We start from the raw sequence: 23,048 nt of genomic DNA on the forward strand, positions 1-23,048 counted from the left end.
GCGGCTGTCCGGGGTCGCTCGCCTCTCGCCCCGCCTGGGCCGTGGCCCTCCTCGGGGCCCTGTCTGCCTCCATTCTCGCCGCGGTTTCCTTTCCCAGCCCGGACGCCTGCGGGGAACGGGGACCCGGGACCCCCTGGACCCCGCTCTCCTTTCCGTCCGGGGCCCTCCGGAAGCCGCGCGCTCTGCCACCGTCGATTCTGCAGTGCTTTGGCTCGGCGCTGACCTTTGCTTTGCCCGGAGCCTGCACTGACCTTCATAAAACGCTCTCCGTTGATGTCCCGGCCAGCACTTTGGTTCTGGGCCTTTCTCCTGCTCTTTTAGGACGTTCCGGCTCCAGTTCTTTGGCTGGGAATGCCTGTTTAGGATACACACACTCTCTCCCCTTATTGCCTGTATGCTCTCTTGTAGCCGATGCGGGGCTAAAACTCCTTGCCTCGCACTGGCAAGGCCGGGTTTTAAACTAGGCTTGGGCACTTAATGCCTCACTTCCTCCATCAGTATAAACCTCAGTTTCCCCATTTATAAATGGAGCATAAGTCAAGCATAGGCCTCATAGGATTATTTGAAGAATACGATAGTACAGATAATAGAGGTGATCTTGTGTCTGGCAAATGGTGAGGGCTCAGTAGGTGCCACCTGTTGGCAGCAGCTGCTAAGGCCCACAGTGTTGTGTTTTGTATTAAATGTTGAAAGTGATGTAAAAAAAATTTTCCCCAAAATATTTTGAAGATTTGTATTCTTGGGTATATTTGTTTTTCAAAGACACGATCCCTTTAGATATAATGGGAATAAAATTTGCTCCTAATTTCAGAGTGCGGTGGAGCCTTATGTAATGCAGATCTCTGGACAGTTCTCTGACTCCTTGCTGTCATGTAGTGGGAAGCAAGACCTGGAGGGAGACAGTTTTGGATTTGTATGCTGCCTTTTCTAGTTTCTTCTTGATAAGGGCCCTGAGAATGGGGTCTAAGACTTAATTATCTTTTCCCCATTAATACTATTATGTAGCGCATGCTCAATAAATTTTTGTTGCATGAAGTGTGAGGGAGATAACGGAGAAGGCAAGCTGGATTTATTTGTCCCTGTTTCTTTGACACTCCCTGCCTCTACCTCTCTACATGGATGTTTTTGTACAATGGATGCTTTCTTGGGGAAAAAAAAAAAAAACTGTGTATACATTGGGACAACATATATTGAACTTATTCACAAACCTAGTATTTCAAGGGAACGTGAATGCTTTTGTAAATGGCAGTTATCTCCCCTGCATTTATCAAGCTTGAACTTGGATATATCAGGTTGTCTTAAAAGGAAGCACATCTGTTCTATTCCCTCCTAATCCTGCTTTCCTCCTCATTGGCACAGTTTCAGTTGATGGCCTTGTGCTTTGTATCACACACGTTGGAACTAACAACTAGATCTTTCACCTCTTACTCTCTCAGACTTGTGTTTTCCACTATGGTTACAACCAACCACATTTAAGTTTAAGATAACATCAGTTAAATACATTTAAAAGAGTCGGTATCCCAGTTGTGCTGGCTGCATTTCAAGTACTCAACAGCCACGTGTGGCCAGTGGCTACTCTATTGGACATTGCAGGTGTAGAACATCTCTGTTAGTGCACAGAGTTGCACGGGACAGAACAGCCTAGAAGCTGTATGGCTAAGTTATCGGTAATTGAGAGTTGGGGGGCGAGAAAAAAGGCTTTTGCTCCAAAATACTCCAACATAATACTTCCTATTTTGTAGTGATTGAGGCTTCAAAGGGCTTTCACAACAATTGCTGCACTTCAGGCTTAAGAAAATCCTGGGAGGTAGGTGAGGTGGGAAATAAAAATATAAGTAGCTGGCAAACTAGGAACAGAAGTCAAGCAGTTTTAGTTTGTTTCCTTGAGCACCATGAGGGTTGACAATTCTTTAGCCCACAGGGTCATTAGGAAGAGTTAAGGAGGCTATGGAAGTAGGGAGCCCCAGAATGGGCCAGACCCTTTTCTTGGACCAACGGCCTCAGGCCACCCTCCCTATATGGTGAAAAGGTAGGCATCAGCAGCTATAATAACTTCCCTCCCTATGAGAAGTCTGTTAGGAACTGTACCACCGCAACCCCAGACAGCTTTGTTAAAATATCGGCTGTGGTTGAGCAGAAGAAATGGCAGTAGTAAAAGGTAACAAGTGAAGAAAATAGTTGTTTGCGCTGATGAATTGATGTTGGTAGAAGATTTAGAAGGATTGTGTTTATTTCTCAGTGCGTGAAATCTTATCCTTGGGAACAGCTAAAAGCGTGTTGCTAGTTCCTGGAATTGGGGGGGAAACCTAAAACCCACCAATACCAATTATTAATAGCAAATGGATAAAGTTATTTGGGTAAAGTACACGCGTATAATGCTTTAAGAAACAAAGTGTTTCCACTAATGTACCTTTGATTCTCCTTCACCAGCTTGGTGAAGTCACAGTCCCCATCTTACCCATAAGGCAGTGGCTTCCCCTGGTCATCTAATGTGTGTATGTCAGACCCAGAGCTAGAATCTACATCTTCTGATTCTCACATTCCATACGCTTTCAACTGCAGGATTACCTTTCCTCTCTCATTTCTGCTTCCTCTCCGCTCCTTTGACAAACCTATTATTTCTCTTACTGTGCAGTATTTTTTTCTGGGACTGTACACCTCTAATTCATAGCAGTTGCTTCTTAGCAACAAAAGGACTGAAGCTGGGGTAAGTTGGTTAAGCATCGGCTTCCGCTTAGGTTGGTGGGTTCAAGCCCCATGTCAGGCTCTGTCTTTCTCTTTCTCAAAAATAAATAAACATTTAAAAAAATTTAAAAATGACTGAAGTTTTAAATAAAAGTTATTAATCAGTGTTTGTTGAGCTCTAGGTATTTTGCGTACATAATCAAAACTAGAACATAAATGTTACCCTGATTTTATGGAAGAGGAGTTTGATGTAAAAGACATTTCAGTGCTGTGAGCTTCTAAAGGTTTTTTTTTGTTTTTGTTTTTGTTTTTTTGTTTTTTGCTTTGAAAAGAAGTTGGAGAGCACAGGCCCTTCTGGAGAGCCATTCTCTCTCTCTCTCTCTCTCTCTCTCTCTCACACACACACACACACAAGCGATACTTTTTAATTCATAGAATTCTCCTTTTTGCAGCATTGAATTATCAAGGAGGCCATTATCTGAAAGGGGCTTTAGTTGCCTCATTTCTAAAATAAGATAATTTGACCTGATAATTTGCAATATATTTACAGCTCTGAAATTATATAATTCTAGTTTTACCTACATTAAAGTTTTCTTTGATGGATTATTACCCTCTATTGGCAGTAGTGAAAATTGCAACTAAGTAAAGTACATCTTTTCAAATGTGAGGTCAAAATTAAAATGACCAATGGTGGATGACAGGCATCTCGTTGCTAATATCATTTCTTTTCCCAGATTTTGGAGTGATGTTTATGAGAAGGGAAAGGAATTTAAGTCTGCTGACTCTATTGGGTAATATTATATCCTATAATAAAACACGCAAGGAGGCATCATATTTATCTTCCCATTGATTCAAACAAACAAAAACCTATCGTAGCCTCTTTGAGTTTTGAGTACATGATGTGGACCAAAATGAGATGTGTAAATGCTCCGAAAACACACTGCTGCCTCTCAGACACCCGCACAGCTGCTACCCTACCGATAGCAGAATGATCTCACGGTGTCGTCTTCTAGGGACGCTACATACAGATGACGCTTTTCAGGGAGCCGTGTGAGAGTAAAATGGACTTCATGACTAAGGCTGGTTTCTACGTGTTGTCACAGGACTCAACCTATGGCTGTAACCCCTGGGGGGACACAGTGGGTGGCCTTGACAGTAATATAGTTGCCATTTCCTGTAGGGCGGTAGAGCTTCCGTTCTGGTAAATGGATAGATAGACATGCCTCTGATTTGTGATGCCTTCTCTAAACTGTAGAAAGGAAAGAATACTATAAAAAGCATATTTGCATGCATGCATTCACATACACACCCCCCCCATGTTTTTGACAAGTTCCTAAAACAATTCCTTTAAAGTATCTTTTAAAATTCCTAAAAATAATAAAGGACTACTTCCTTTTCCAGCTCAGAAGATAAAATAACAGTCCACTTTGTAAACCGTGATGGGGAGACATTGACAGCCAAAGGGAAAGTCGGTGACTCTCTACTAGATGTTGTGGTTGAGAATAACCTAGATATTGATGGCTTTGGTGAGTATGAAACATTCGTTAAAATTCGTAAATGAAACCATTCAATAGGTTTCAATTTTGTTTTTTTTTTTTGCAGAGTTTTAATGTCTAGCGTACTAAGATAAATATTAAAATTCAGGATGTGTTAGTGTTACATTCTCTTTTATAAAGAATGAGTGACACTGTGTTTCTTTCCTTTGTACATTTAATTAACCCTTTACCCCAAAGTTTCTTGCCTCATTACCTTACTGATGACCTGTGTGACGCAAAGCTGGGAGTAGCAAGTGGAGTTGAAAGGTACCAGGTTACAGATGTTAAATGTCCTATCACAGAGGAGTAGTTAGTTTTGACTTAGTTTTTTTTTTTTTTAACTTTGTATTTGCACATACCTTAGATGTACAGAAAGGTTGCAAAAAGGGTACAGAACTTTCTGATACAATCTTCACTCAGCTTCTTCTACTGTTAACAGTTCACAGAACTATGGTGTAATAATCAAAACCCAGAAAGTAATGTTGGTGCAATAACTAAAAAACTATAGACTTCATGAAATTTTCCTAGTTTTCCCATGAATGTCTGTTTTGGGATTCAATCCAGGAGCCCTCACTGCATTTAGTTATCATACGTCCGTAAACTCTTTCAGTCTGTGACATTTCCTTACTCTTCTTTTTCGTTTTTCACAGCCTTGACACTTTTGACAAGTAGTGGTATGTTGTTTTATAAAATTTCCCTCAATTTGGGTTTGACTGTTTTCTTGTATCGATTGAACTTATGCATCTTTTAAGTGAGTTTTATTTCACGTACTCTTCTATTTTGTTTTATTGAGCTGTAATTGCCATTTAACATATTCCTTTTAGGTGTACAACATATTGATTTGATATTTGTATATATTGACAGATGGCCACCGCCACATGTCCACTTAACCTCCGTCACCACACAAGAGTCTCGGATGTCCGTTCCCCTTCCTCGGATGTGCAGTTTATCTCCCTCTTGTTAGAGAAGGAAGTGTTTTATTTAGAAAGTTTTTATTTCTAGATTTCTGACCATATTCTGTAACCACTCACACGAAGCCTGTGTCCCAGAAACTGCCATCTTCTAGGTCAGGGATACCCGTTCTGTCAGCTGTCACTTTTGCTCAAGTACTCTCTCTGTCTGGAGTGGTGGTTCTCAGTGTTAGCGTCCGTGTCACTTGGGAGATGCAGATCCTCAAACCCCACTCCAGATCGGCTGAATCAGAGTGTTTGCGGTAGCACCCAGCAGTGTGTGTTTTCACAAGTCCTCGTGTGACTTTGCTGTATGTTAGAGAACCACTGGTTTGCAGCATGGCAGACTAGGATTGTGCCTGTCTGACTCTCATTCGTTCTAGGCACGGTTCACATTACACTTTTAGGGGCCTTTTCCAGCACAGAACTATTTCTCTTCCACCGTTTTCCCATCATATAATAAATATATCTGTGTCAATGCTCATCACAGTTTGCCTTTTTAGGGAGAATGCCCCTCTCCCGTACTCGTGTGTTAGATTGTGAGCTCTTACTCAGGGACCTCACAGAGTTGGTTTTGTCCAGAGCTGATAGTGAATAACATTTGCTGAATTTCTAAATCTAAGTCAGGGTTAATCATGGCAACGACCATTTGCACGCATAGTACATTCCAGCCTTTGTTACCTGTTCTTGTAGCCTTGTTTTTTAAACTTCCATTTTATAGATGAAGAAACTAAGGTTCAGAGAAGTTAATTTTCCCTGGGTCGTACAAGGAGCGAGTGAGAGGTCCAGCACTCAAACTCAAGTCTCTTAACTCCCAAAGGTCTGCTTTTTCCTTTATGCCATTTCCCCTAAGAAGCATCTTTCCTGTGTGAACACCTGTCACAGAAATTAGGTGGTGAAATAGTTGATACGGTTCTAATTTTTTTTTTTTTTTTTTTTTTTTTTTTTAATTTTTGGGACAGAGAGAGACAGAGCATGAACGGGGGAGGGGCAGAGAGAGAGGGAGACACAGAATCGGAAACAGGCTCCAGGCTCCGAGCCATCAGCCCAGAGCCCGACGCGGGGCTCGAACTCACGGACCGCGAGATCGTGACCTGGCTGAAGTCGAACGCTTAACCGACTGCGCCACCCAGGCGCCCCGATACGGTTCTAATTTTAAGGAGTTTTTGAGTCTCATGCAGTGATTCTTGGCTGGGATTGAGTTTCAGAATCTCTACAGACCTTTTAAAAGTGCAGACATCTGCGTTCCATCATAAATAGTACAGGGAGAGAGGGGAGTTGTGTAGGTATATTTTTACAAAGTTCCACATGGTTCAGATCCACACCATAGTTAAGAATGACTAATTTAGGGAAAGAATTCGTTTAAAAGAAATGAAAATACTTAAAAGAAAATTTAAGTATAATACATATTCTATAAAATTTATCTGTAATTGATCTTCCTCACGCATTCATATTCAGCTACACTTAAAAAAAATTTTTTTTTGATAGAGATAGAGCACAAGTGGGGGAGGGGCAGAGAGAGAAGGAGATGGAATCCAAAGCAGGCTCCAGGCTCTGAGCCGTCAGCACAGAGCCTGACGCGAGGCTCTAACTCACAAATTGCAAGATCATGACCTGAGCCCAAGTTGGATGCTCAACCAACTGAGCCACCCAGGTGCTCCTTAAATTTTTTTTTTAACGTTTATTTACCTTTGAGAGAGAGAGAAAGCACAAGCAGGGGAGGGGGAGAGAGAGAGGGAAACACAGAATCTGAAGCAGGCTCCAGGCTCTGAGCTGTCAGCACAGAGCCCGACTCAGGGCTCGAACTCACGGACCGCAAGATCATGACCTGAGCCGAAGTCAGATGCCCAACCGACTGAGCCACCCAGGCGCCCCCTTTTGTTTTGTTTTGGTTTTTTTCCAGCTACACTTTTAAATGTTTATTTATTTTTGGGACAGAGAGAGACAGAGCATGAACGGGGGAGGGGCAGAGAGAGAGGGAGACACAGAATCGGAAACAGGCTCCAGGCTCTGAGCCATCAGCCCAGAGCCCGACGCGGGGCTCGAACTCCCGGACCGCGAGATCGTGACCTGGCTGAAGTCGGACGCTTAACCGACTGCGCCACCCAGGCGCCCCAACTACACTTTTAACTAAACCTAGTTTCTCTGGATTATTCTCTCACAGATGAAAAGTAGTACAAGCATAGTCCTTGAGAATAAGACTCTGGAATCAGACCGATTATGGTTCCTATCTCTTACTAGCTGTGAGACCGGGAGCAAGCCACTTGAAGGTCTGCATGCCTCAGTTTCCTCTTCTATAAACTAGGATTATAATAGTTCTAACCTCATCGGGTTGTTAGAGGTGAAACGGGATATTGGAAATGAAGTGCTTAGCATAGTACTGACCCTGGTAAGCATGGCAGGACTCGTGGCATTTAAACTTGGCCTTCTCTCATCCTCTCACCCCCAGTTCAGCAGTAGCCTTAACACTTGGCAGCTTCAGAACTACGGTAGCTGTGAAACCCAGCAGCCTTGCGGCCACTGGAGGGACACGTGGGGCTTGAATCCCTCAGAACGTCCAATCTCCAGATGGCGGTCACTTGTCTCACAGCTTTCCAGAAAAGCTCCGGCCCAGGGAGCTACCTGACCTGCCTCAGAGATTCCTCCTTGGGAAAAGATCTACCCCTAGGACTTCAGTCTAAAACAGTCACGTGCGGTTGTTTAACACAACTGCTGAGGCTGTGATACCAGTTGGGCAAACTGGAGCCTGGCCAAAAATTTAAAAGGAAGATCTGAGGAATGAGATGTCTGTAGTGGGCTTTGGACTGCTCTGGGGATCTAGACAGCCATGCCCGACATGCGACCCTGCAGGAAAGATGTGTCAGGGCCCTGGCCTCTCATCCCTGGCTAACCTGGAGTCCCGTGCGGGGACTGAACGTTGAAGGGGCACTGAATCACATGCCAAGCTCGTCAGCAAAAGGTGGAAGAGTTAGTGATTCAATGCATTGAAGGAAACCCTGTCCAGTCATCTGGCTGACCGCTGAGCTAACCGAGCAGAGACCTCAGAGGCCACACACGACGGGGGAAACAGACTTTGGAGCATTAGAACAGGAAAGTCACTGGAGAAACAATTAACAACAGGCACAGGGTTGGAATCCTGATTTCCCCGGTCGCCACATTTTATTAGGCACAGTGTCCACCTGCAATGAAAAAAAAATTCAAGACATCCAGAGAAATGGGAAAGTGTGGCTCGTACTCAGGAACAAAAATAGTCTATAGAAACTGCCCTGAGGAGGCTCAGGTATTGGACTTAGAAGGCAAAGACGTTGCATCAGCTAGTATAACAGTTCACAGTGCCGAAGGAAACTTACGTGACAGAACTGTGTCTTTGTCATCTTTACGGCTGACTGTGGAGGCCATTACCGGTCTAAGTGTCATCTATGGATACATAGATGAAATAATGAACACTGTTCGTGTCCTTGAGAAAGTTGATCTTTTGAGTTCTGAGAAAGCTGACGTGGAGGCTGCGACCCATGCATCTATTTTTCTACATGTCTCCACAGAGGCAGTTGTATATATGAGGCATGTGTATTGGGCTCTTCACTGCAGAGATACTTGTAACAGCAGAAAGTCTGAAACAACCGAATGCCCATCAGTGGAGGGCTGGTGTGTCGTTACACAGTGGGATATTATATGGCCGTGTTAGAAGAAGTCTCTGGAAGGAGTCTTAAAAACAAAGATCAGTGGTTACCTGTTGGTAGGAGGGAGATTTTCATTATACCACTTTTTATACTTTCTGAGTTTTGGATGGTGTGAATGTGTTACCTATTTTATTTTTATTTAATCAATTCGTTTTTAAAGGAGATACAAGTTTATTGAATACAGGATAAGGGAAGCAGCCGGCAGGACAGCATGGAAGAGGCTGTTGGCTCGTCACCTATTTGAAAAATGTATGTAAGAAAAAAATTAGAGGAGACAACCTAAATGTCTCATAATGGGAATTGTTTAAGTCCAGGATGGCATTTCTAAATTACAGTATGTGTCCATTACAAATAACATTCACAATGTGTTTATAATAACATAGGTAGATGTTTATAAGTGAAAAAGACAAGTGTATTTAGTTGCTTTTGATTTTTCAGAATGTACTGAAAACAGTCTTAGAAGGCGTTCAGTGCTGGTTGTCTCTTCTTGATCTGATTGTGAGTTTTTCATTTTCATTCCACTTTTCCCTGTATTGTAACTTTTCCTGTAGTGACTTGCTTTAATACCTTGAGTAAGTCACTGACCTCCCCTGTGCCTCACTTTCATTATCTGTCAAGTGGGGTTAATAATAATACTCACTTCATAGGACTTTTATAATGGTTAAGTTAATATGTGTCTTCATCCCCAAAGGCAAGGGAATTAAAAGCAAAAATGAACTACTGGGACCTTATGAAGATAAAAAGCTTCTGCACAGCAAAGGAAACAACCAACAAAACTAAAAGGCAACCAACGGAATGGGATAAGATATTTGCAAATGACATGTCGGACAAAGGGCTGGTATCTAAAATCTATAAAGAGCTCACCAAACTCCACACCCGAAAAACAAATAACCCAGTGAAGAAATGGGCAGAAAACATGAATAGACACTTCTCTAAAGAAGACATCCGGATGGCCAACAGGCACATGAAAAGATGCTCAACGTCGCTCCTCATCAGGGAAGTACAAATCAAAACCACACTCAGATATCACCTCACGCCAGTCAGAGTGGCCAAAATGAACAAATCAGGAGACTATAGATGCTGGAGAGGATGTGGAGAAACGGGAACCCTCTTGCACTGTTGGTGGGAATGCAAACTGGTGCAGCCGCTCTGGAAAACAGTGTGGAGATTCCTCAAAAAATTAAAAATAGACCTACCCTATGACTCAGCCATAGCACTGCTAGGAATTTACCCAAGGGATACAGGAGTCCTGATGCATAGGGGCACTTGTACCCCAGTGTTTATAGCAGCACTCTCAACAATAGCCAAATTATGGAAAGCGCCTAAATGTCCATCAACTGATGAATGGATAAAGAAATTGTGGTTTATATACACAATGGAGTACTACGTGGCAATGAGAAAGAATGAAATATGGCCCTTTGTAGCAACGTGGATGGAACTGGAGAGTGTGATGCTAAGTGAAATAAGCCATACAGAGAAAGACAGATACCATATGGTTTCACTCTTATGTGGATCCTGAGAAACTTAACAGAAACCCATGGGGGAGGGGAAGAAAAAAAAAAAAGAGGTTAGAGTGGGAGAGAGCCAAAGCATAAGAGACTCTTAAAAACTGAGAACAAACTGAGGGTTGATGGGGGATGGGAGGGAGGGGAGGGTGGGTGATGGGTATTGAGGAGGGCACCTTTTGGGATGAGCACTGGGTGTTGTATGGAAACCAATCTGACAATAAATTTCATACATTGAAAAAAAAAGTTAGTATGTGTCTTCGGAATAATATCTGACATGAAAAAAGTGTTAGAAATGTTTGCATTAGTTTATTTTATTATATAAAAATCTGTATACATGGTGAGATACTGCTTCACATCCACGAGGATGACTATTGTCAGAAAAATGAGAGGATGACAAGTGTTGACAGGGATGAGGAGAAACTGGAGGCCAGATGCATGGCTGGTGGGAATGTACCATGGTGCAGCCACCATGGAGAACAGTTTGGCAGGGCCGCTAATAGTTAAACACAGAATTACCATGTGGTCCCGCAGTTGCATTCCTAGGTAGAGCTTCAAAAGAACTGAAAGCAGAGACTCAGACATGTTGTACCCCATTGCTCGTAGCAGCATCATTCCCAGTACCCCAGAGGCAGAAATCTACTCAACTGTCCATCAACAGATGGATGGAGGAACAAGATGAGGTATATACATATAATGGAGTATTATTTAACCGTTAAAAGAAATGAGATTCTGACACATGCTGCAGTGTAGAAGAACCTGGAAAACACTGTGTAAGTGAAATAAGCCAGACACAGAAGTACAAATACTCTCTGATTCTTCGCACGTGAGGTACCTAGAACAGGGATATTCATAGAGACAAAGTAGACCAGAGGTTCCCAGAGACTAACGGAAGGGAAGAACCTGTTTGGGATGTTGAGTGTCTTCTGGAAATAGACGGTGGTGATGCTTGTACAACATAATGATTGTACTTAATGCCACTGAATCGTATACTTAAAAGTGGCTAGTGATGGTAGATTTTATGGTATGTATTTTTTACTACAAGTAAAAAATTGGGGTAAAAATAAAATCTGTATAAATACAGAAAGTAATATTTTTCCTGATTAAAAACATCAGTGCATGTTATTCATTGTAGAAAACTTTGGAAATTTTAATAAGCATGTAAAATAAAATTCATCCATTATTCTACTCTCCATAACCACTAATAACTTTCCATGCTTTTTTCTTTTTAGTTTAGTTTGTTTATTTGGGGGGGGGGGTGGGGAGGGGCAGAGAGAGAGGGAGAAAGAATCCCATGTGGGGCTCAAACTCATGAACTGTGAGATCATGACCTGAGCCAAAATAGAGTCGTAAGCCTACCGGACTGAGCCACCCAGGTGCCCACATTTCTGTGCTTTTTAAAATCCATCTTGTGGTGACATTTTATGCAAACATGAATGACATGAAATAAGGGTGATAGGAAAATATTAAAGTTGCATATTCTGTATCATGTTTGAAATTGTGTGAATCTATCCACATGTATTGTTGTTGTTGTTAAGTTTATTTATTTTGAGAGGGACCGAGAGAGCGCCAGCAAGGGAGGGGCAGAGAGAGAGGTGCAATCTCAAGCAGGCTTGGTCAGCATAGAGCCTGATGCGGGGCTCAAACGCCCAAAAACTGAGATGGTGACCTGAGCTAAAATCAAGAGTCAGACCCTTAACCGACTGACCCACCCAGGTGCCCACATTTTTAAAATGTGAAGAGATTCACTTAATTTTGAAGCTGACAGTCATGGTGAATTGTAGACTATGTTCGTGCTAATGCCATTATGGGGGAGCCACGTTAGCAGATAGATAGATAGATAGGAATGTTTTCTGGGGCCCTGGGCGGCTCAGTCGCTTAAGCCCGTGACTCTTGATCTCAGCTCAAGCATTGATCTCAAGGTCTTGGGTTCAAGCCTCACATTGGGCTCCATGCTGGGCGCCAAGCCTACTGTGTTTCCTAATCTCTGACCAGAGCAGGTGGACCATGCACTGACTCATCAGGTGATGGTGTAGTGCAGAAATAACCGCCCTTCCCCAAACCAGTAACTTTGGGATGGAAGTTAAATGTGACCTGATGCCCTGACGGTTGAACGATCCTCCTGACAGTGTGTGCTGTTAATTTAGGAGTGGATACGCTATAGGTGCTTAGAAAATAGGATTTTAAAAGCAAAAATATTTTTAAGCTCACAAAAATCTCCGGGAAATCCAGACTGGTGCTGGAGAAGCAGGTGGGTGCCATGTGTCCTGGACCTCAGCAGGCAGGCCCTCTTCCTGTCTAGGTGGGCGGGGCCGGAAATGCGGAGGTGGCCCGCGCTCCCGCCCCGCCCCTTTCTGCCTTTATTCCCTTGACAAAATTAGTCTAGACCTGAGTTTTGAATTACGTGAAAATTTTGGGAGTAGTGTCCCTGGGATAAAAAAAAAAAAAAAAAAAAAAAAAAAATCATTGGTTTTAAGTGCGTTTTTTTCCCCCCATTGAACATCCCAGGAGAGAATATCTGACATTAAATATACTTTTGTAAACATCATTTAAAATGTCTGTATAGTTTTCTTCCATATAGATATACCATGATTTATTTAATCCATTTCTTTGGACATTTAGGTGGCTTCCAGTTTTCAAGTATTCTAAATAACTTAAAGGCGAACATCCTCAGAAATACTTTTTTATGTATGTGGTTTATAGTCTCCTTGCGATAAATTACTAGGGATAGAATTACCTGGTAAAGTTTGTTTTATAAGTTGTTTGCTCAAATTATTTGCCTGTTTTTCTGATGAGGTATTGTTTATTTTCTTGGTTAGCAAAATCTCTCTAAATGTGCTATTTGACCAAAAAAAAATCATAAAAATGAAAACTAATTTTAAACATTTAGTTAAATGACTTTCAGCCTCTTACTTGAAGCCACGTTTTTCTGAAAGCATTGTGAATACTCTATTTGCTGTCGATGATTTTCATGAGTTGCTTTCCACTAATTCTTTCTAAATTAAAGAAAGCCTAAGTATTATGGTCTTACTGCACATAGTCATTGTGATCAAAGTATCTTTTGAAAATTTTTAAAGTATTTCATCATTAATGACTATGTATTGTACTAAAGTGTTTTTCAAACTGCAGATTCCAACCGTTAGTGGATTGTGAAACCAATTGGGTAGCTCCCAGCAAGATTTTAAGGAAATCAGAAAGAAAAGAATATATAAAAGCACACCATCTTTCGCATGGGTATTATTTCATGAACTATTTGTTTAGCTTTTTTATAAAGTATATGTGTCCTGGGTCATGGTGTAGAGGAGAATTCATACTGTGAGTCACAATTTTAAAAAGGGGTTTTTTTGGAAAGGCTTTAGTTAGAATGTTGAGAATGGAGTCTTCCTGTGAAGGTGTGAGTCTCAGATCTACCACTTTTCCAGCTTCGTGACCTTGGGTTAGGTACCTCACCTCCTTCACACCTTGTCTTTTTGAGGGTAAAAGGGGAATAATGTATCTGCCTTATGAAGCTGCTGTGACGATGAAATGAATTAATCTAAGCAACTGCTTAAAGTAAACATCAGCTATTATTGTTAACATAGTGATTAATACAGGCTCATTTTTCATCATAGAAAAAATTTAAATACATTAAAAACTGTTTCCCATAATCTCATCCCACCAAGATAATCACTAGAAGAATCTTTTTTCTCCTTAATACCCTAGGAATATAAAAATTTAATGCCCACACAAGTTTTAGTCATTTGATGAGAATTACGCATCCACTTATGCAGTCTCAGAAGAGAAGCTTTAAAGATTAACGATCTAACATGTCCAGAAATTTTGGCATGTAAATATAAACTACCTAAACTAGGTTCACAAAAGATAAGAGTTAAGCCTAAGCCACTTTGTAGAATAAAGATGAAAGCAATGAGGTCAAGAAGTCTGAAATGTTCTTTCAGAATGGTCATTTGGGCCAATTCTTGATTTCAGCTCAGGTCATGATCTCACGGTTTGTGGGTTCAAGCTCTGGGGTGGGCTCCTTGCTGACAGTGTGGAGCCTGCTTGGAATTCTCTTTCCCTCTCTCTCTGCCCCTACCCCCCACTTGCTCTCTCTCTCTCTCTCAAAAATAAATAAATAAACTGAAAAACCTTAAACTTAAATAAAATAAATAAACTGAAAAAATGTTATTTTTATAAAGAAGAACTCATTGTAACAGCTTTATGTGGGCAGCTATTTCATTAACTCCTAAAGTTGAGACCCTTTAAATATAGCTCTTATTATAAGTCCTACTCAAATGAGCCTGACCAAGTAGACAGATTTCTTAACAACTTCTCCCAAGGTGATCTCATCCCTTCTGTGACTTTAAATCCCATGTAGATGCCCATAAATTGTTACATTTCCATTTTTAACTCACTTCTCCTATGAGCCCTGGACTTAAACATCCAACTTTCTGCTTCATGTCCCTTCTTGGAAATTGCACAGATGTTTTAAAGTCAACATAACTAAACAGCTTTTGATTTTCTTCCCCCCACTGAAACTTGTTCTTCCTAGGGCCTTTCCTGTTGTCAGTGAGCATCGCCCAGCTGTTCAAGCCTGAAGCCGGAGAGTGTCTTTTATTCTGCCTTCTCCCCCAGTCCCTACCTCCAGTCCCATCAGGAGCTCCTGTCACTTGTGCCTCCAAAATATGTCTCCAGTGTGTCCTGTTCCCCACGTCCCTGCAGGCACTGCTTGGGGCTGGCCAGCCACGGTGTACTAGGAACTGTGCTTACCTGCCTCTCCTCTTGAGCCCGGAACTTGGGGTGATTTATCCTAACGCACGTCAGGCATGTGCCCGGATTAAAACCATGCATAACTTCCCATTTCACTTAGGACAAAATCCACATTCCTTACCCTGAGCCTAAAAGGCCCCAATGCCCTTCTTCTTCTCCAGAATTTCTCATCATCCTCTCTCTCTTTTTGGCCACACTGGCCTTCCCTCAAGGTATGTGGAACTCACCCAGAATTTTTACTTTGAGACTTCATACACACTTTACATTTTTCTCTGCCTGGGACACCTACCTCCCTCTCTCCTTTCTCCTGTACACAGGATTTTCATCCATCTAGTCTCAGTTTCTATGTTACTTCCTCAGTGAAGCTTTGCCCAACCACCCAGTAGGATTCCTCCTGCTGCCCCGAACCCATCATTCTCCATCACAGCACCCTATTGTCCTATTTGTTTCTTTCATAGCACGCATCATGATTCATTCGTTATATATTTCTTTATAACAACTTCCTCCTGTTTTATTCCTCATTAAATATGAAGTAATGCGTGAATAACTGAGTAAAAAGGAAAAAGGGTAAATTTTGGAAGGAGCACATTTATTTATAAGCTTGCTTATTTCCAACGTTTATAAGATCTAGATCTTTCGGAGGATCTTTTAAGTTTTCAGAGTGCATTGTAATATTTCATCACTAGGGGGCAGTTCTACCTCTCTGATCAAGTTTACCTAGTTTATTACCTCAGACCTTGGTTTTTTTCTGCTGTATCATCTACTTCCTTCATATGTCTCTTTTGAGGAAAAGTATTCAAATTGGGAGATCCTGATCATGTTCACATAAATCTATATGTATTCCTGTCATGTTTATTGGTTCTCTGTTGGTATACTGTATTACAGGCTATGCTACATCAAACTTTAGAAAATTAAATTTTATATTTATATATAGTTTCACATTTTTAATATATAGTCTTTTAATACCGTTATCCTCTGGATTTTGGGGGGAAAGGCATTAGGTCAGGGTGGGCAGTCTGTCTTGTCAGCATCATAATATCTCTACAAAATGATTTTTTTAAGTTAATTTGTTTATTTTGAGAGAGAGGGTGAGAGAGAATCACAAGTGCAGGCAGCACGGAGCCTGACACGGGGCTGGAACCTGTGAACCCTGAGATCATGGCCTGACCCGAAATCCAGAATCAGATGCCTAACCGACAGAGCCACCCAGGCGCCCCAACAAAACCTTAAGATAAGATACAGGCGCACAGGTGAGCAAAATGATCTTTTTCCTGTTGGCAAACACTCAAATTACATGAAAGGAAAGGAGCAACAGTCTGTAGATCTCTATCCTTTCCTGGGAATTTATGGCAAGGATTTCTGAGCATTTCCCCCGAACTTAGTATCATTAGCCTTGTTTAAAAAACAAATAAACAAACAAACAAACAAACAAACAAACAAACCCCAAAAACTCAGTCTGGAGAGGTTTTATTTTTTACCAGCCTTGAGATTAGCCAATAACCATACTTACCCTTAAGGTAATTTTTCAGTTCTGCAAATTTGAAATGCTTTACTCTAGCAAAATCAGAAGTATGTGGTCAAGAAACTTTGGTCAAGAATCCCATAGTTACAAGCTGACAGGCTGTATAAACTGTCAACTTTACATTTGTTACATCGGCTAAAGCGATGTCATGTTAAGTGGCAAACAGACACGTGCCATCCTTTGTCACCATCATGTCAACTGCTATTTACAGACATCTGAATGTCTGTATGATTTTGTTGATTATAGTGCTGATATTTTCAACCCTGGTTATAATTTCCTATTTTTAAAGCCTGTAACAGTTTCCAGCCAAGCATTCATTAAGTGCTAATGCCGAAAAATGCGTCTGAAAATCAGTTATTTGGGAATAGAGGTTAGAAGTGACAAAAAGCTACGAAGAAAGCAAAAATCTGTTGTGATACATATTACTTTTAATTTAGGAGGATTCTTAATTGTTAGAGAGCTGACAAAATAAAAGCACTAAAGCATACATACCTTTAACTTCAGGAAAATTACTGCATAACCAGGCAAGAACGATGGATATGGTGTGGCTGTAATGTGTCTCTAAGTCCAATTATCGTCTCTACTAAGTATTTTTGATTATTTGAAAGGTGGACATAGGAATGTAAAAAAAATCGTATTTCAAATGCTTGTTCTACCTAAGTATATTTTAACACAAAAATGTGATAAGAATATTATAGATTTATGAACAATTAGAACCCATCTCCCTATTTTACCTTTTGGTTCATCAGGAAAATAACTCTTGAATTATGAGACCAACAATTTCCAAAACCTTTGAGAATATGTCCCTCATAAAGTGTCATCATTTTATGCTTACATGTATATGTGTGTATATATCTATATCTGTATCTAATCTATATCTATATCTATGTAAGAGTATAGATGGGGTACCTGGGTGGCCCTGTTGGTTGAGCGTCTGACTCTTAATTTTGGCTTAGGTCATGATCCCAGGGTTATGAGATTGAGCCCCGCGTTGGGCTCCATGCTGAGCATTCATTCTCTCTTGAGATTCATTCCCTCTCTCTCTCTGTCTCTCTCTCTCTGTCTCTCTCTCTGTCTCCCTCCCTCCCTCCCTCCCTCTCTCACTCTCTCTCCCTCTCTCCCCTGCATTTTCTCTCTAAAAGAAAAAAAGAAAAATACAGATAACATATACATACATATTTATATGTACACACATACACACATTTCCTCCATTAATTTATATAACCAACCACTTACAAAGACACTAAAAGCTGACAGCCATTGATACTACTGTGGGGTTGTATCTGAGCGTGTCACATAACTTTTGCCCTTTCAGTCCCATCTCTTTCCATGTGTCATTATATTAGTGCACCCATATTCTCATCAGCTCTCACTTTTAGGTTGAGGGTGCTGTAGTTGTTGTTACTTTTGTATCCTTTATCCTTTTATAGGTTGCCTCCCAGCCTTTGTTTTGTAGACTTGGTCCCCGTGTGTGTGATAAGATTAAAACGTGATAGTTGTTCCCCACTTTATGAATAGTGTTTTGTTCCCCAGATCCATTTTTAGGTTAACTGCTTCGCATTTAGGATCTGTTTTTCCATGAAAATAATATACATGGTGGCTCAATTTCCAAGCCAACCCACAGAACCTGTTTCTTCATAACTAACTTAATCACCATTTACAGCCTGATTTCTATGAGAAAATTATGCATTGCAATTTCTAACTCTGGATCAAGAAAACATACTTAACTCCCTGGATCTATCTACTACTACTACTACTACTACTACACACACACACACACACACACACACACACACACACACACACACACACCATACCATACACATTCACTTTAGAGACTCCTTTCTCCACTTTGTACCCCATTCTGGTAGTGGGAACACATGCACAGCTGATTTTCAATACAGATGATTTCATGGAGGAATGGAGCCTGGGAATGCCATGATGCTTAAAGAGGAGTTAGAAGATGAGGCCCAATAGGATTGTCATCTACTTTGTTCCTGCCCATAGCCTTTGGCAGTTTGCGTTGTGATTCTAGTGGAGTTGGGAGCTATGGGAATCTTCATCAAGGATGTGAGCAGCTTCCATGTTTTAACTGAAAACAAGTAGGCTCTGGTTGTGCAAAATCAGGTGCTGATGAAGGGTATCGACAAAAAACCTACAACTAACATCCTGCTTAATGGTGAAAGATGGAATGCCTGTCCCCTAAGATCAGGAAAAAGGCAAAGGTGACCAGCCTCACCATTCCTGTTTAATGTCATGCTGGAAGTCTTAGCCTGTGTATTAAGGTGGAAAAAAAAAAAAAGGAAAATTAAAAAGGCATATGGATTGAAAAGGAAGAAATAAAACTGTCTGGTTTTGACAATGATTGTTGTTTACATTTAAAAAAATCACAAGGAATGTACAAAAAAAATCTTAGAACTAATAAGTGAGTTTATTTAGCAAAGTCCCTGGATACAAGATGAACACACAGAAATCCATTGTATTTCTATATACTAGCAATGAACACCTGGAAACTGAAAGATTTTTTAAAGAACATTTACAATAGCTCCCCAAATTGACATTTTTTAAATTTTATTTTTTATTTTTAAAAATTTACATCCAAAGTAGTAAGCATGTAGTACAACAATGATTTCAAGAGTAGATTCCTTAGTGCCCCTCACTCATTTAGGCCATCCCCCCTCCCACAACCCTTCTAGTAACCTTCTGTTTGTTCTCCATATTTATGAGTCTCTTCTGTTTTGTCCTCCTCCCTGTTTTTATATTATTTTTGTTTCCCTTCCCTTAGGTTCATCTGTTTTGTCTCTTAAAGTCCTCATGTGAGTGAAATCGTATGATATTTGTCTTTCTCTGACTGAGTTATTTCACTTAGCATAATACCCTCCAGTTCCATCCACGTAGTTGCAAATGGCAAGATTTCATTCTTTTTGATTGCCAAGTAATACTCCATTGTATATATGTACCACATCTTCTTTACCCATTCATCCATTGATGGACATTTGGGCTCTTTCCATACTTTGGCTCTTGTTGATAGTGCTGCTATAAACATGGGGGGGGCCCACGTGTCCCTTCGAAACCGCACACCTGTATCCCGTGGATAAATGCCTAATAGTGCAATTGCTGGGTCGTAGGGTAGTTCTATTTTTAGTTTTTTGAGGAACCTCCATACTGTTTTCCAGAGCGGCTGCACCAGCTTGCATTCCCACCCAAATCGTCATTTTGAGGTTTAAATCTAACAAAATATGTATAGGATCTATCTTTTGAAAATTATAATACTCTGAGGAAAGAAAGACCAAAGTAGTGGAGAAGCTTACTTTGTTTGTGGATTGGAAGACTTAACGTAGTAAAGATGTCAGTTCTTCTCATTGATTTATTATCTTGTTCCTGATACTAGAGGAAAAGCTTTCAACTTTTAACAATTAGTTGTGGGCTTGTCATATGTAGCCGTTATTATGTTGAAGTATGTTCCTCTATATTGTAAACTTGTTGAGAGTTTTTATCAGAAATGGGTGTTGAATTTTATCATGCTTTTTCTGCATCTGTTGTGTTGATCATATATGATTTTTAACTTTCTCTCTATTAATGTAGTGTATCACATTGGTTTATTTGCATATGTTGAACCATCCTTACATCCCAGGAATAAATTCCACTTCATCATGGTGTATGATCCTTTTAATGTGCTGTTGAATATTTTGCTAATATTTTGTTGAGAATTTTTACATCTATTTTCATCAAAGATACTGGCTTGTTGTTAACTTCTCTGGTAGTGTCCTTATCTGGCTTTGGTATCAGGTTAATTTTGGCCTCATGAAATAAAGTTTGGGAATATTCCTTTCTCTTTAGTTTTTCAGAAGAGTTTGAGAAGAATTGGCATTAATTCTTTTTTAAATGTTTGGTAGAATTTACCAGTTAAACCATTTGGTCCTGGACTTTTCTTTGTTGGGAGGTTTTGATTACTCATTTAATCGTTTTACTCATATTGGTCTGCTCAGATTTTCTAGTTCTTCATGATTCAGTCTTGGTAGGTTGTATGTTTCTAGGAATTTGTCCATTTATCTTAGGTTGTCCAATTTGTTGGTATATAATTGTTTCATAGTAGTCTCTTATGATCCTTTGTACTTGAGTGGTGGCTGTTGTAATATCTCTTCTTTAATCTGATATGTATATTTTTGAGTCTTCTTTATTAGTCTAGCAAAAGGTTTTTGTTAGTTTTATGTTTTCAAAAAAACAACTCTTAGTTTCATTCATCTTTTCTATTATTTTCTGGTCTCTTTATGTTCTGTTCGTTGTTATTTCCTTCCTTTTGCTAACCTTGGGCTTAGTTTTTTTCTTCTTTTTCTAGTTTCTTGAGGTTTAAAGTTTGAGATCTCTCTTTTTTCTTAATGTAGCTATTTATCATTATACACCTCCTTCTTAGAACTGCTTTTGTTGCATTTCATAAGTTTTGAGTTGTTGTGTTTCCATTTTTGTTTGTTTCAGGATTGTTATTGCTATTTTTATCTTTTGATTTCTTCTTTGGACAATTGGTTGTTCAGGAGTGTATTATTAGTTTTCACATATTTGTGAACTTTATAGTTTCTCTCCTGTTATTGATTTCTAGTTTCATATTATTGTGGTTGGAAAAGATACTTGGTATGATTTCGGTCTTCTTGAATTTTTAAGACTTGTTTTATGACCTAACATAGGATCTATCTTGGAGAATATTTAGTGTGCACTTGAGAAGATTATATATTCTGGTGCTGTTGGGTGGAATGTCTATTAGGTCCATTTGATCCAAAGCATAGTTAAAGCCTAATATTTCCCAGTTGATTTTCTGCCTGGATGATCTATATACTGTTGAACTTGGGGTATTGAAGTCCCCTACTATTGTTGTTTTTCCCTTTAGATTTGTTAGTCTTTACCTAATATATTTGGGTGTTCCCATGGTGGGTGAATATATTTTTAAAATTGTTACATCTTCTTGATGAGTTGACTCCTTTATCATTATCATAAGTGCCTTCTTTTTCTCTTATTACAGCTTTTGAATTAAAGTCTATTTTGTCTGATATGAGTATATCGAACTCTGTTTTGGTTTCCACTTGCATGGGGTATCTTTTTCTAACCTTTCACTTTGAGCTTTTGTGTCCTTGAAGCTGCAGTGAGTCTCTTGTAGGTAGCATATAGTTGGGTCTTGTTTTTATCCATTCAGCCACTCTATTCCTTTTGAATGGAGAATATAATCTATTTACATTTAGTGTAATTATGATAGGTAAGGACTTACCAGTGCCATCTTATTCATTATTTTCTGGCTGTTTTGTAGCTCCCATATTCTTTTATTCCTTTCTTGCTGTATTCCTCTGTAAATTGATGATTTTATATAGTGGTATCTTTGATTCCCTTAATCCTTTGTGTATCTGCTGAGGTTTTTGCTTTGTGGCTACCATGAAACTTATATAAAACATCTATAGATAATTACTGTCTGTTTTATTCTGATAACAACTTAATTTGATCACATGCCACAAAACTATCTTTTTACTTCCCCCTTTCAGTTTTTGATTAATCACTTTATATTATATATTTATTAACAAATTGTTGTAGCTATAGTTATTTTTATACTTTTGTCCTTTAATCTTTATACTGGAGTTAAGTGGTGAATACCCCACCATATTACAGTATTAGAATATTCTAAATGTGACTGCATTCTTACTTTTACCAGTGTGTTGTACATTTCCATGTTACTAATTAACATCCATTCATTTTATTTTATTTTATTTTTTTTGTACTCTCTACACCCCATTGTGGGGCCTGAACTCGTGACCCCGAGATCAAGAGTCACATGCTCTTCTTACTGAGCCAGCCAGGTGTCCCACTTCCTTTCATTTTAACTTCAAGAATTCTTTTTATCACTTCTTATAAAGCAGGTCTAGTGGTGAAGAACTTCCTTACCTTTCATTTGTCTGGGAAAGTCTTTGTGTCTCTTTCATTTCTGAAGGACAGCTTTGTCAGAGTACTTTTTGTTGGTGTTTTTCCTGTCAGCATGTTTTGTATGTAATTTCAGTGTCTCCTGGCCTATAAGGTTTCTGCTGAGAAATGCAGTGATAGCTTTATGGGGATTCCCCTGTAAATTACAAGCTGCTTTTCTCTTGCTGCTTTTAAGATTCCTTCTCTGTCTGTGATCTTTGGCAGTTTTATTGTAATGTGTCTCGAAGAACATCTTTTCAAGTTGAGTTTGTTTGGGGAACTATGAACTTCATGAATTTGCATGTCTAAATCTCTCCCAGATTTTGGAAATTCTCAGGCTTTCTTATTTTTTTAAATAAGCTTTTTGGTGTCTTCTCCCTCTCTTCTCTGTCTGGCACTCCAGTAATTCATGGATTGTTTGTTTTGATCGTCAAAACACCAGTAGATCACATAGGCTTTCTTACTCTTTTCCATTCTTTTTTCTT

General features: G+C 39.9%; 1 protein-coding gene across 1 annotated transcript in view; it reads left to right on the plus strand.

Annotated features, from left to right (window-relative positions):
* The window catches only part of FDX1 (ferredoxin 1), a 37,962-nt gene that overhangs the window by 897 nt on the left and 14,017 nt on the right, over nucleotides 1-23,048 (plus strand). Inside the window, exons 2-4 of the mRNA XM_040482837.1 lie at nucleotides 1,743-1,807; nucleotides 3,699-3,886; nucleotides 4,087-4,211. Of these exons, the coding sequence (XP_040338771.1) occupies nucleotides 1,743-1,807; nucleotides 3,699-3,886; nucleotides 4,087-4,211 (378 nt within the window). The remainder of the gene's footprint in view (nucleotides 1-1,742; nucleotides 1,808-3,698; nucleotides 3,887-4,086; nucleotides 4,212-23,048) is intronic.

Source organism: Herpailurus yagouaroundi, unplaced genomic scaffold (genome assembly GCF_014898765.1).
Source record: "Herpailurus yagouaroundi ecotype Mexico unplaced genomic scaffold, PumYag 161, whole genome shotgun sequence".
Lineage (NCBI taxonomy): Eukaryota > Metazoa > Chordata > Mammalia > Carnivora > Felidae > Herpailurus > Herpailurus yagouaroundi.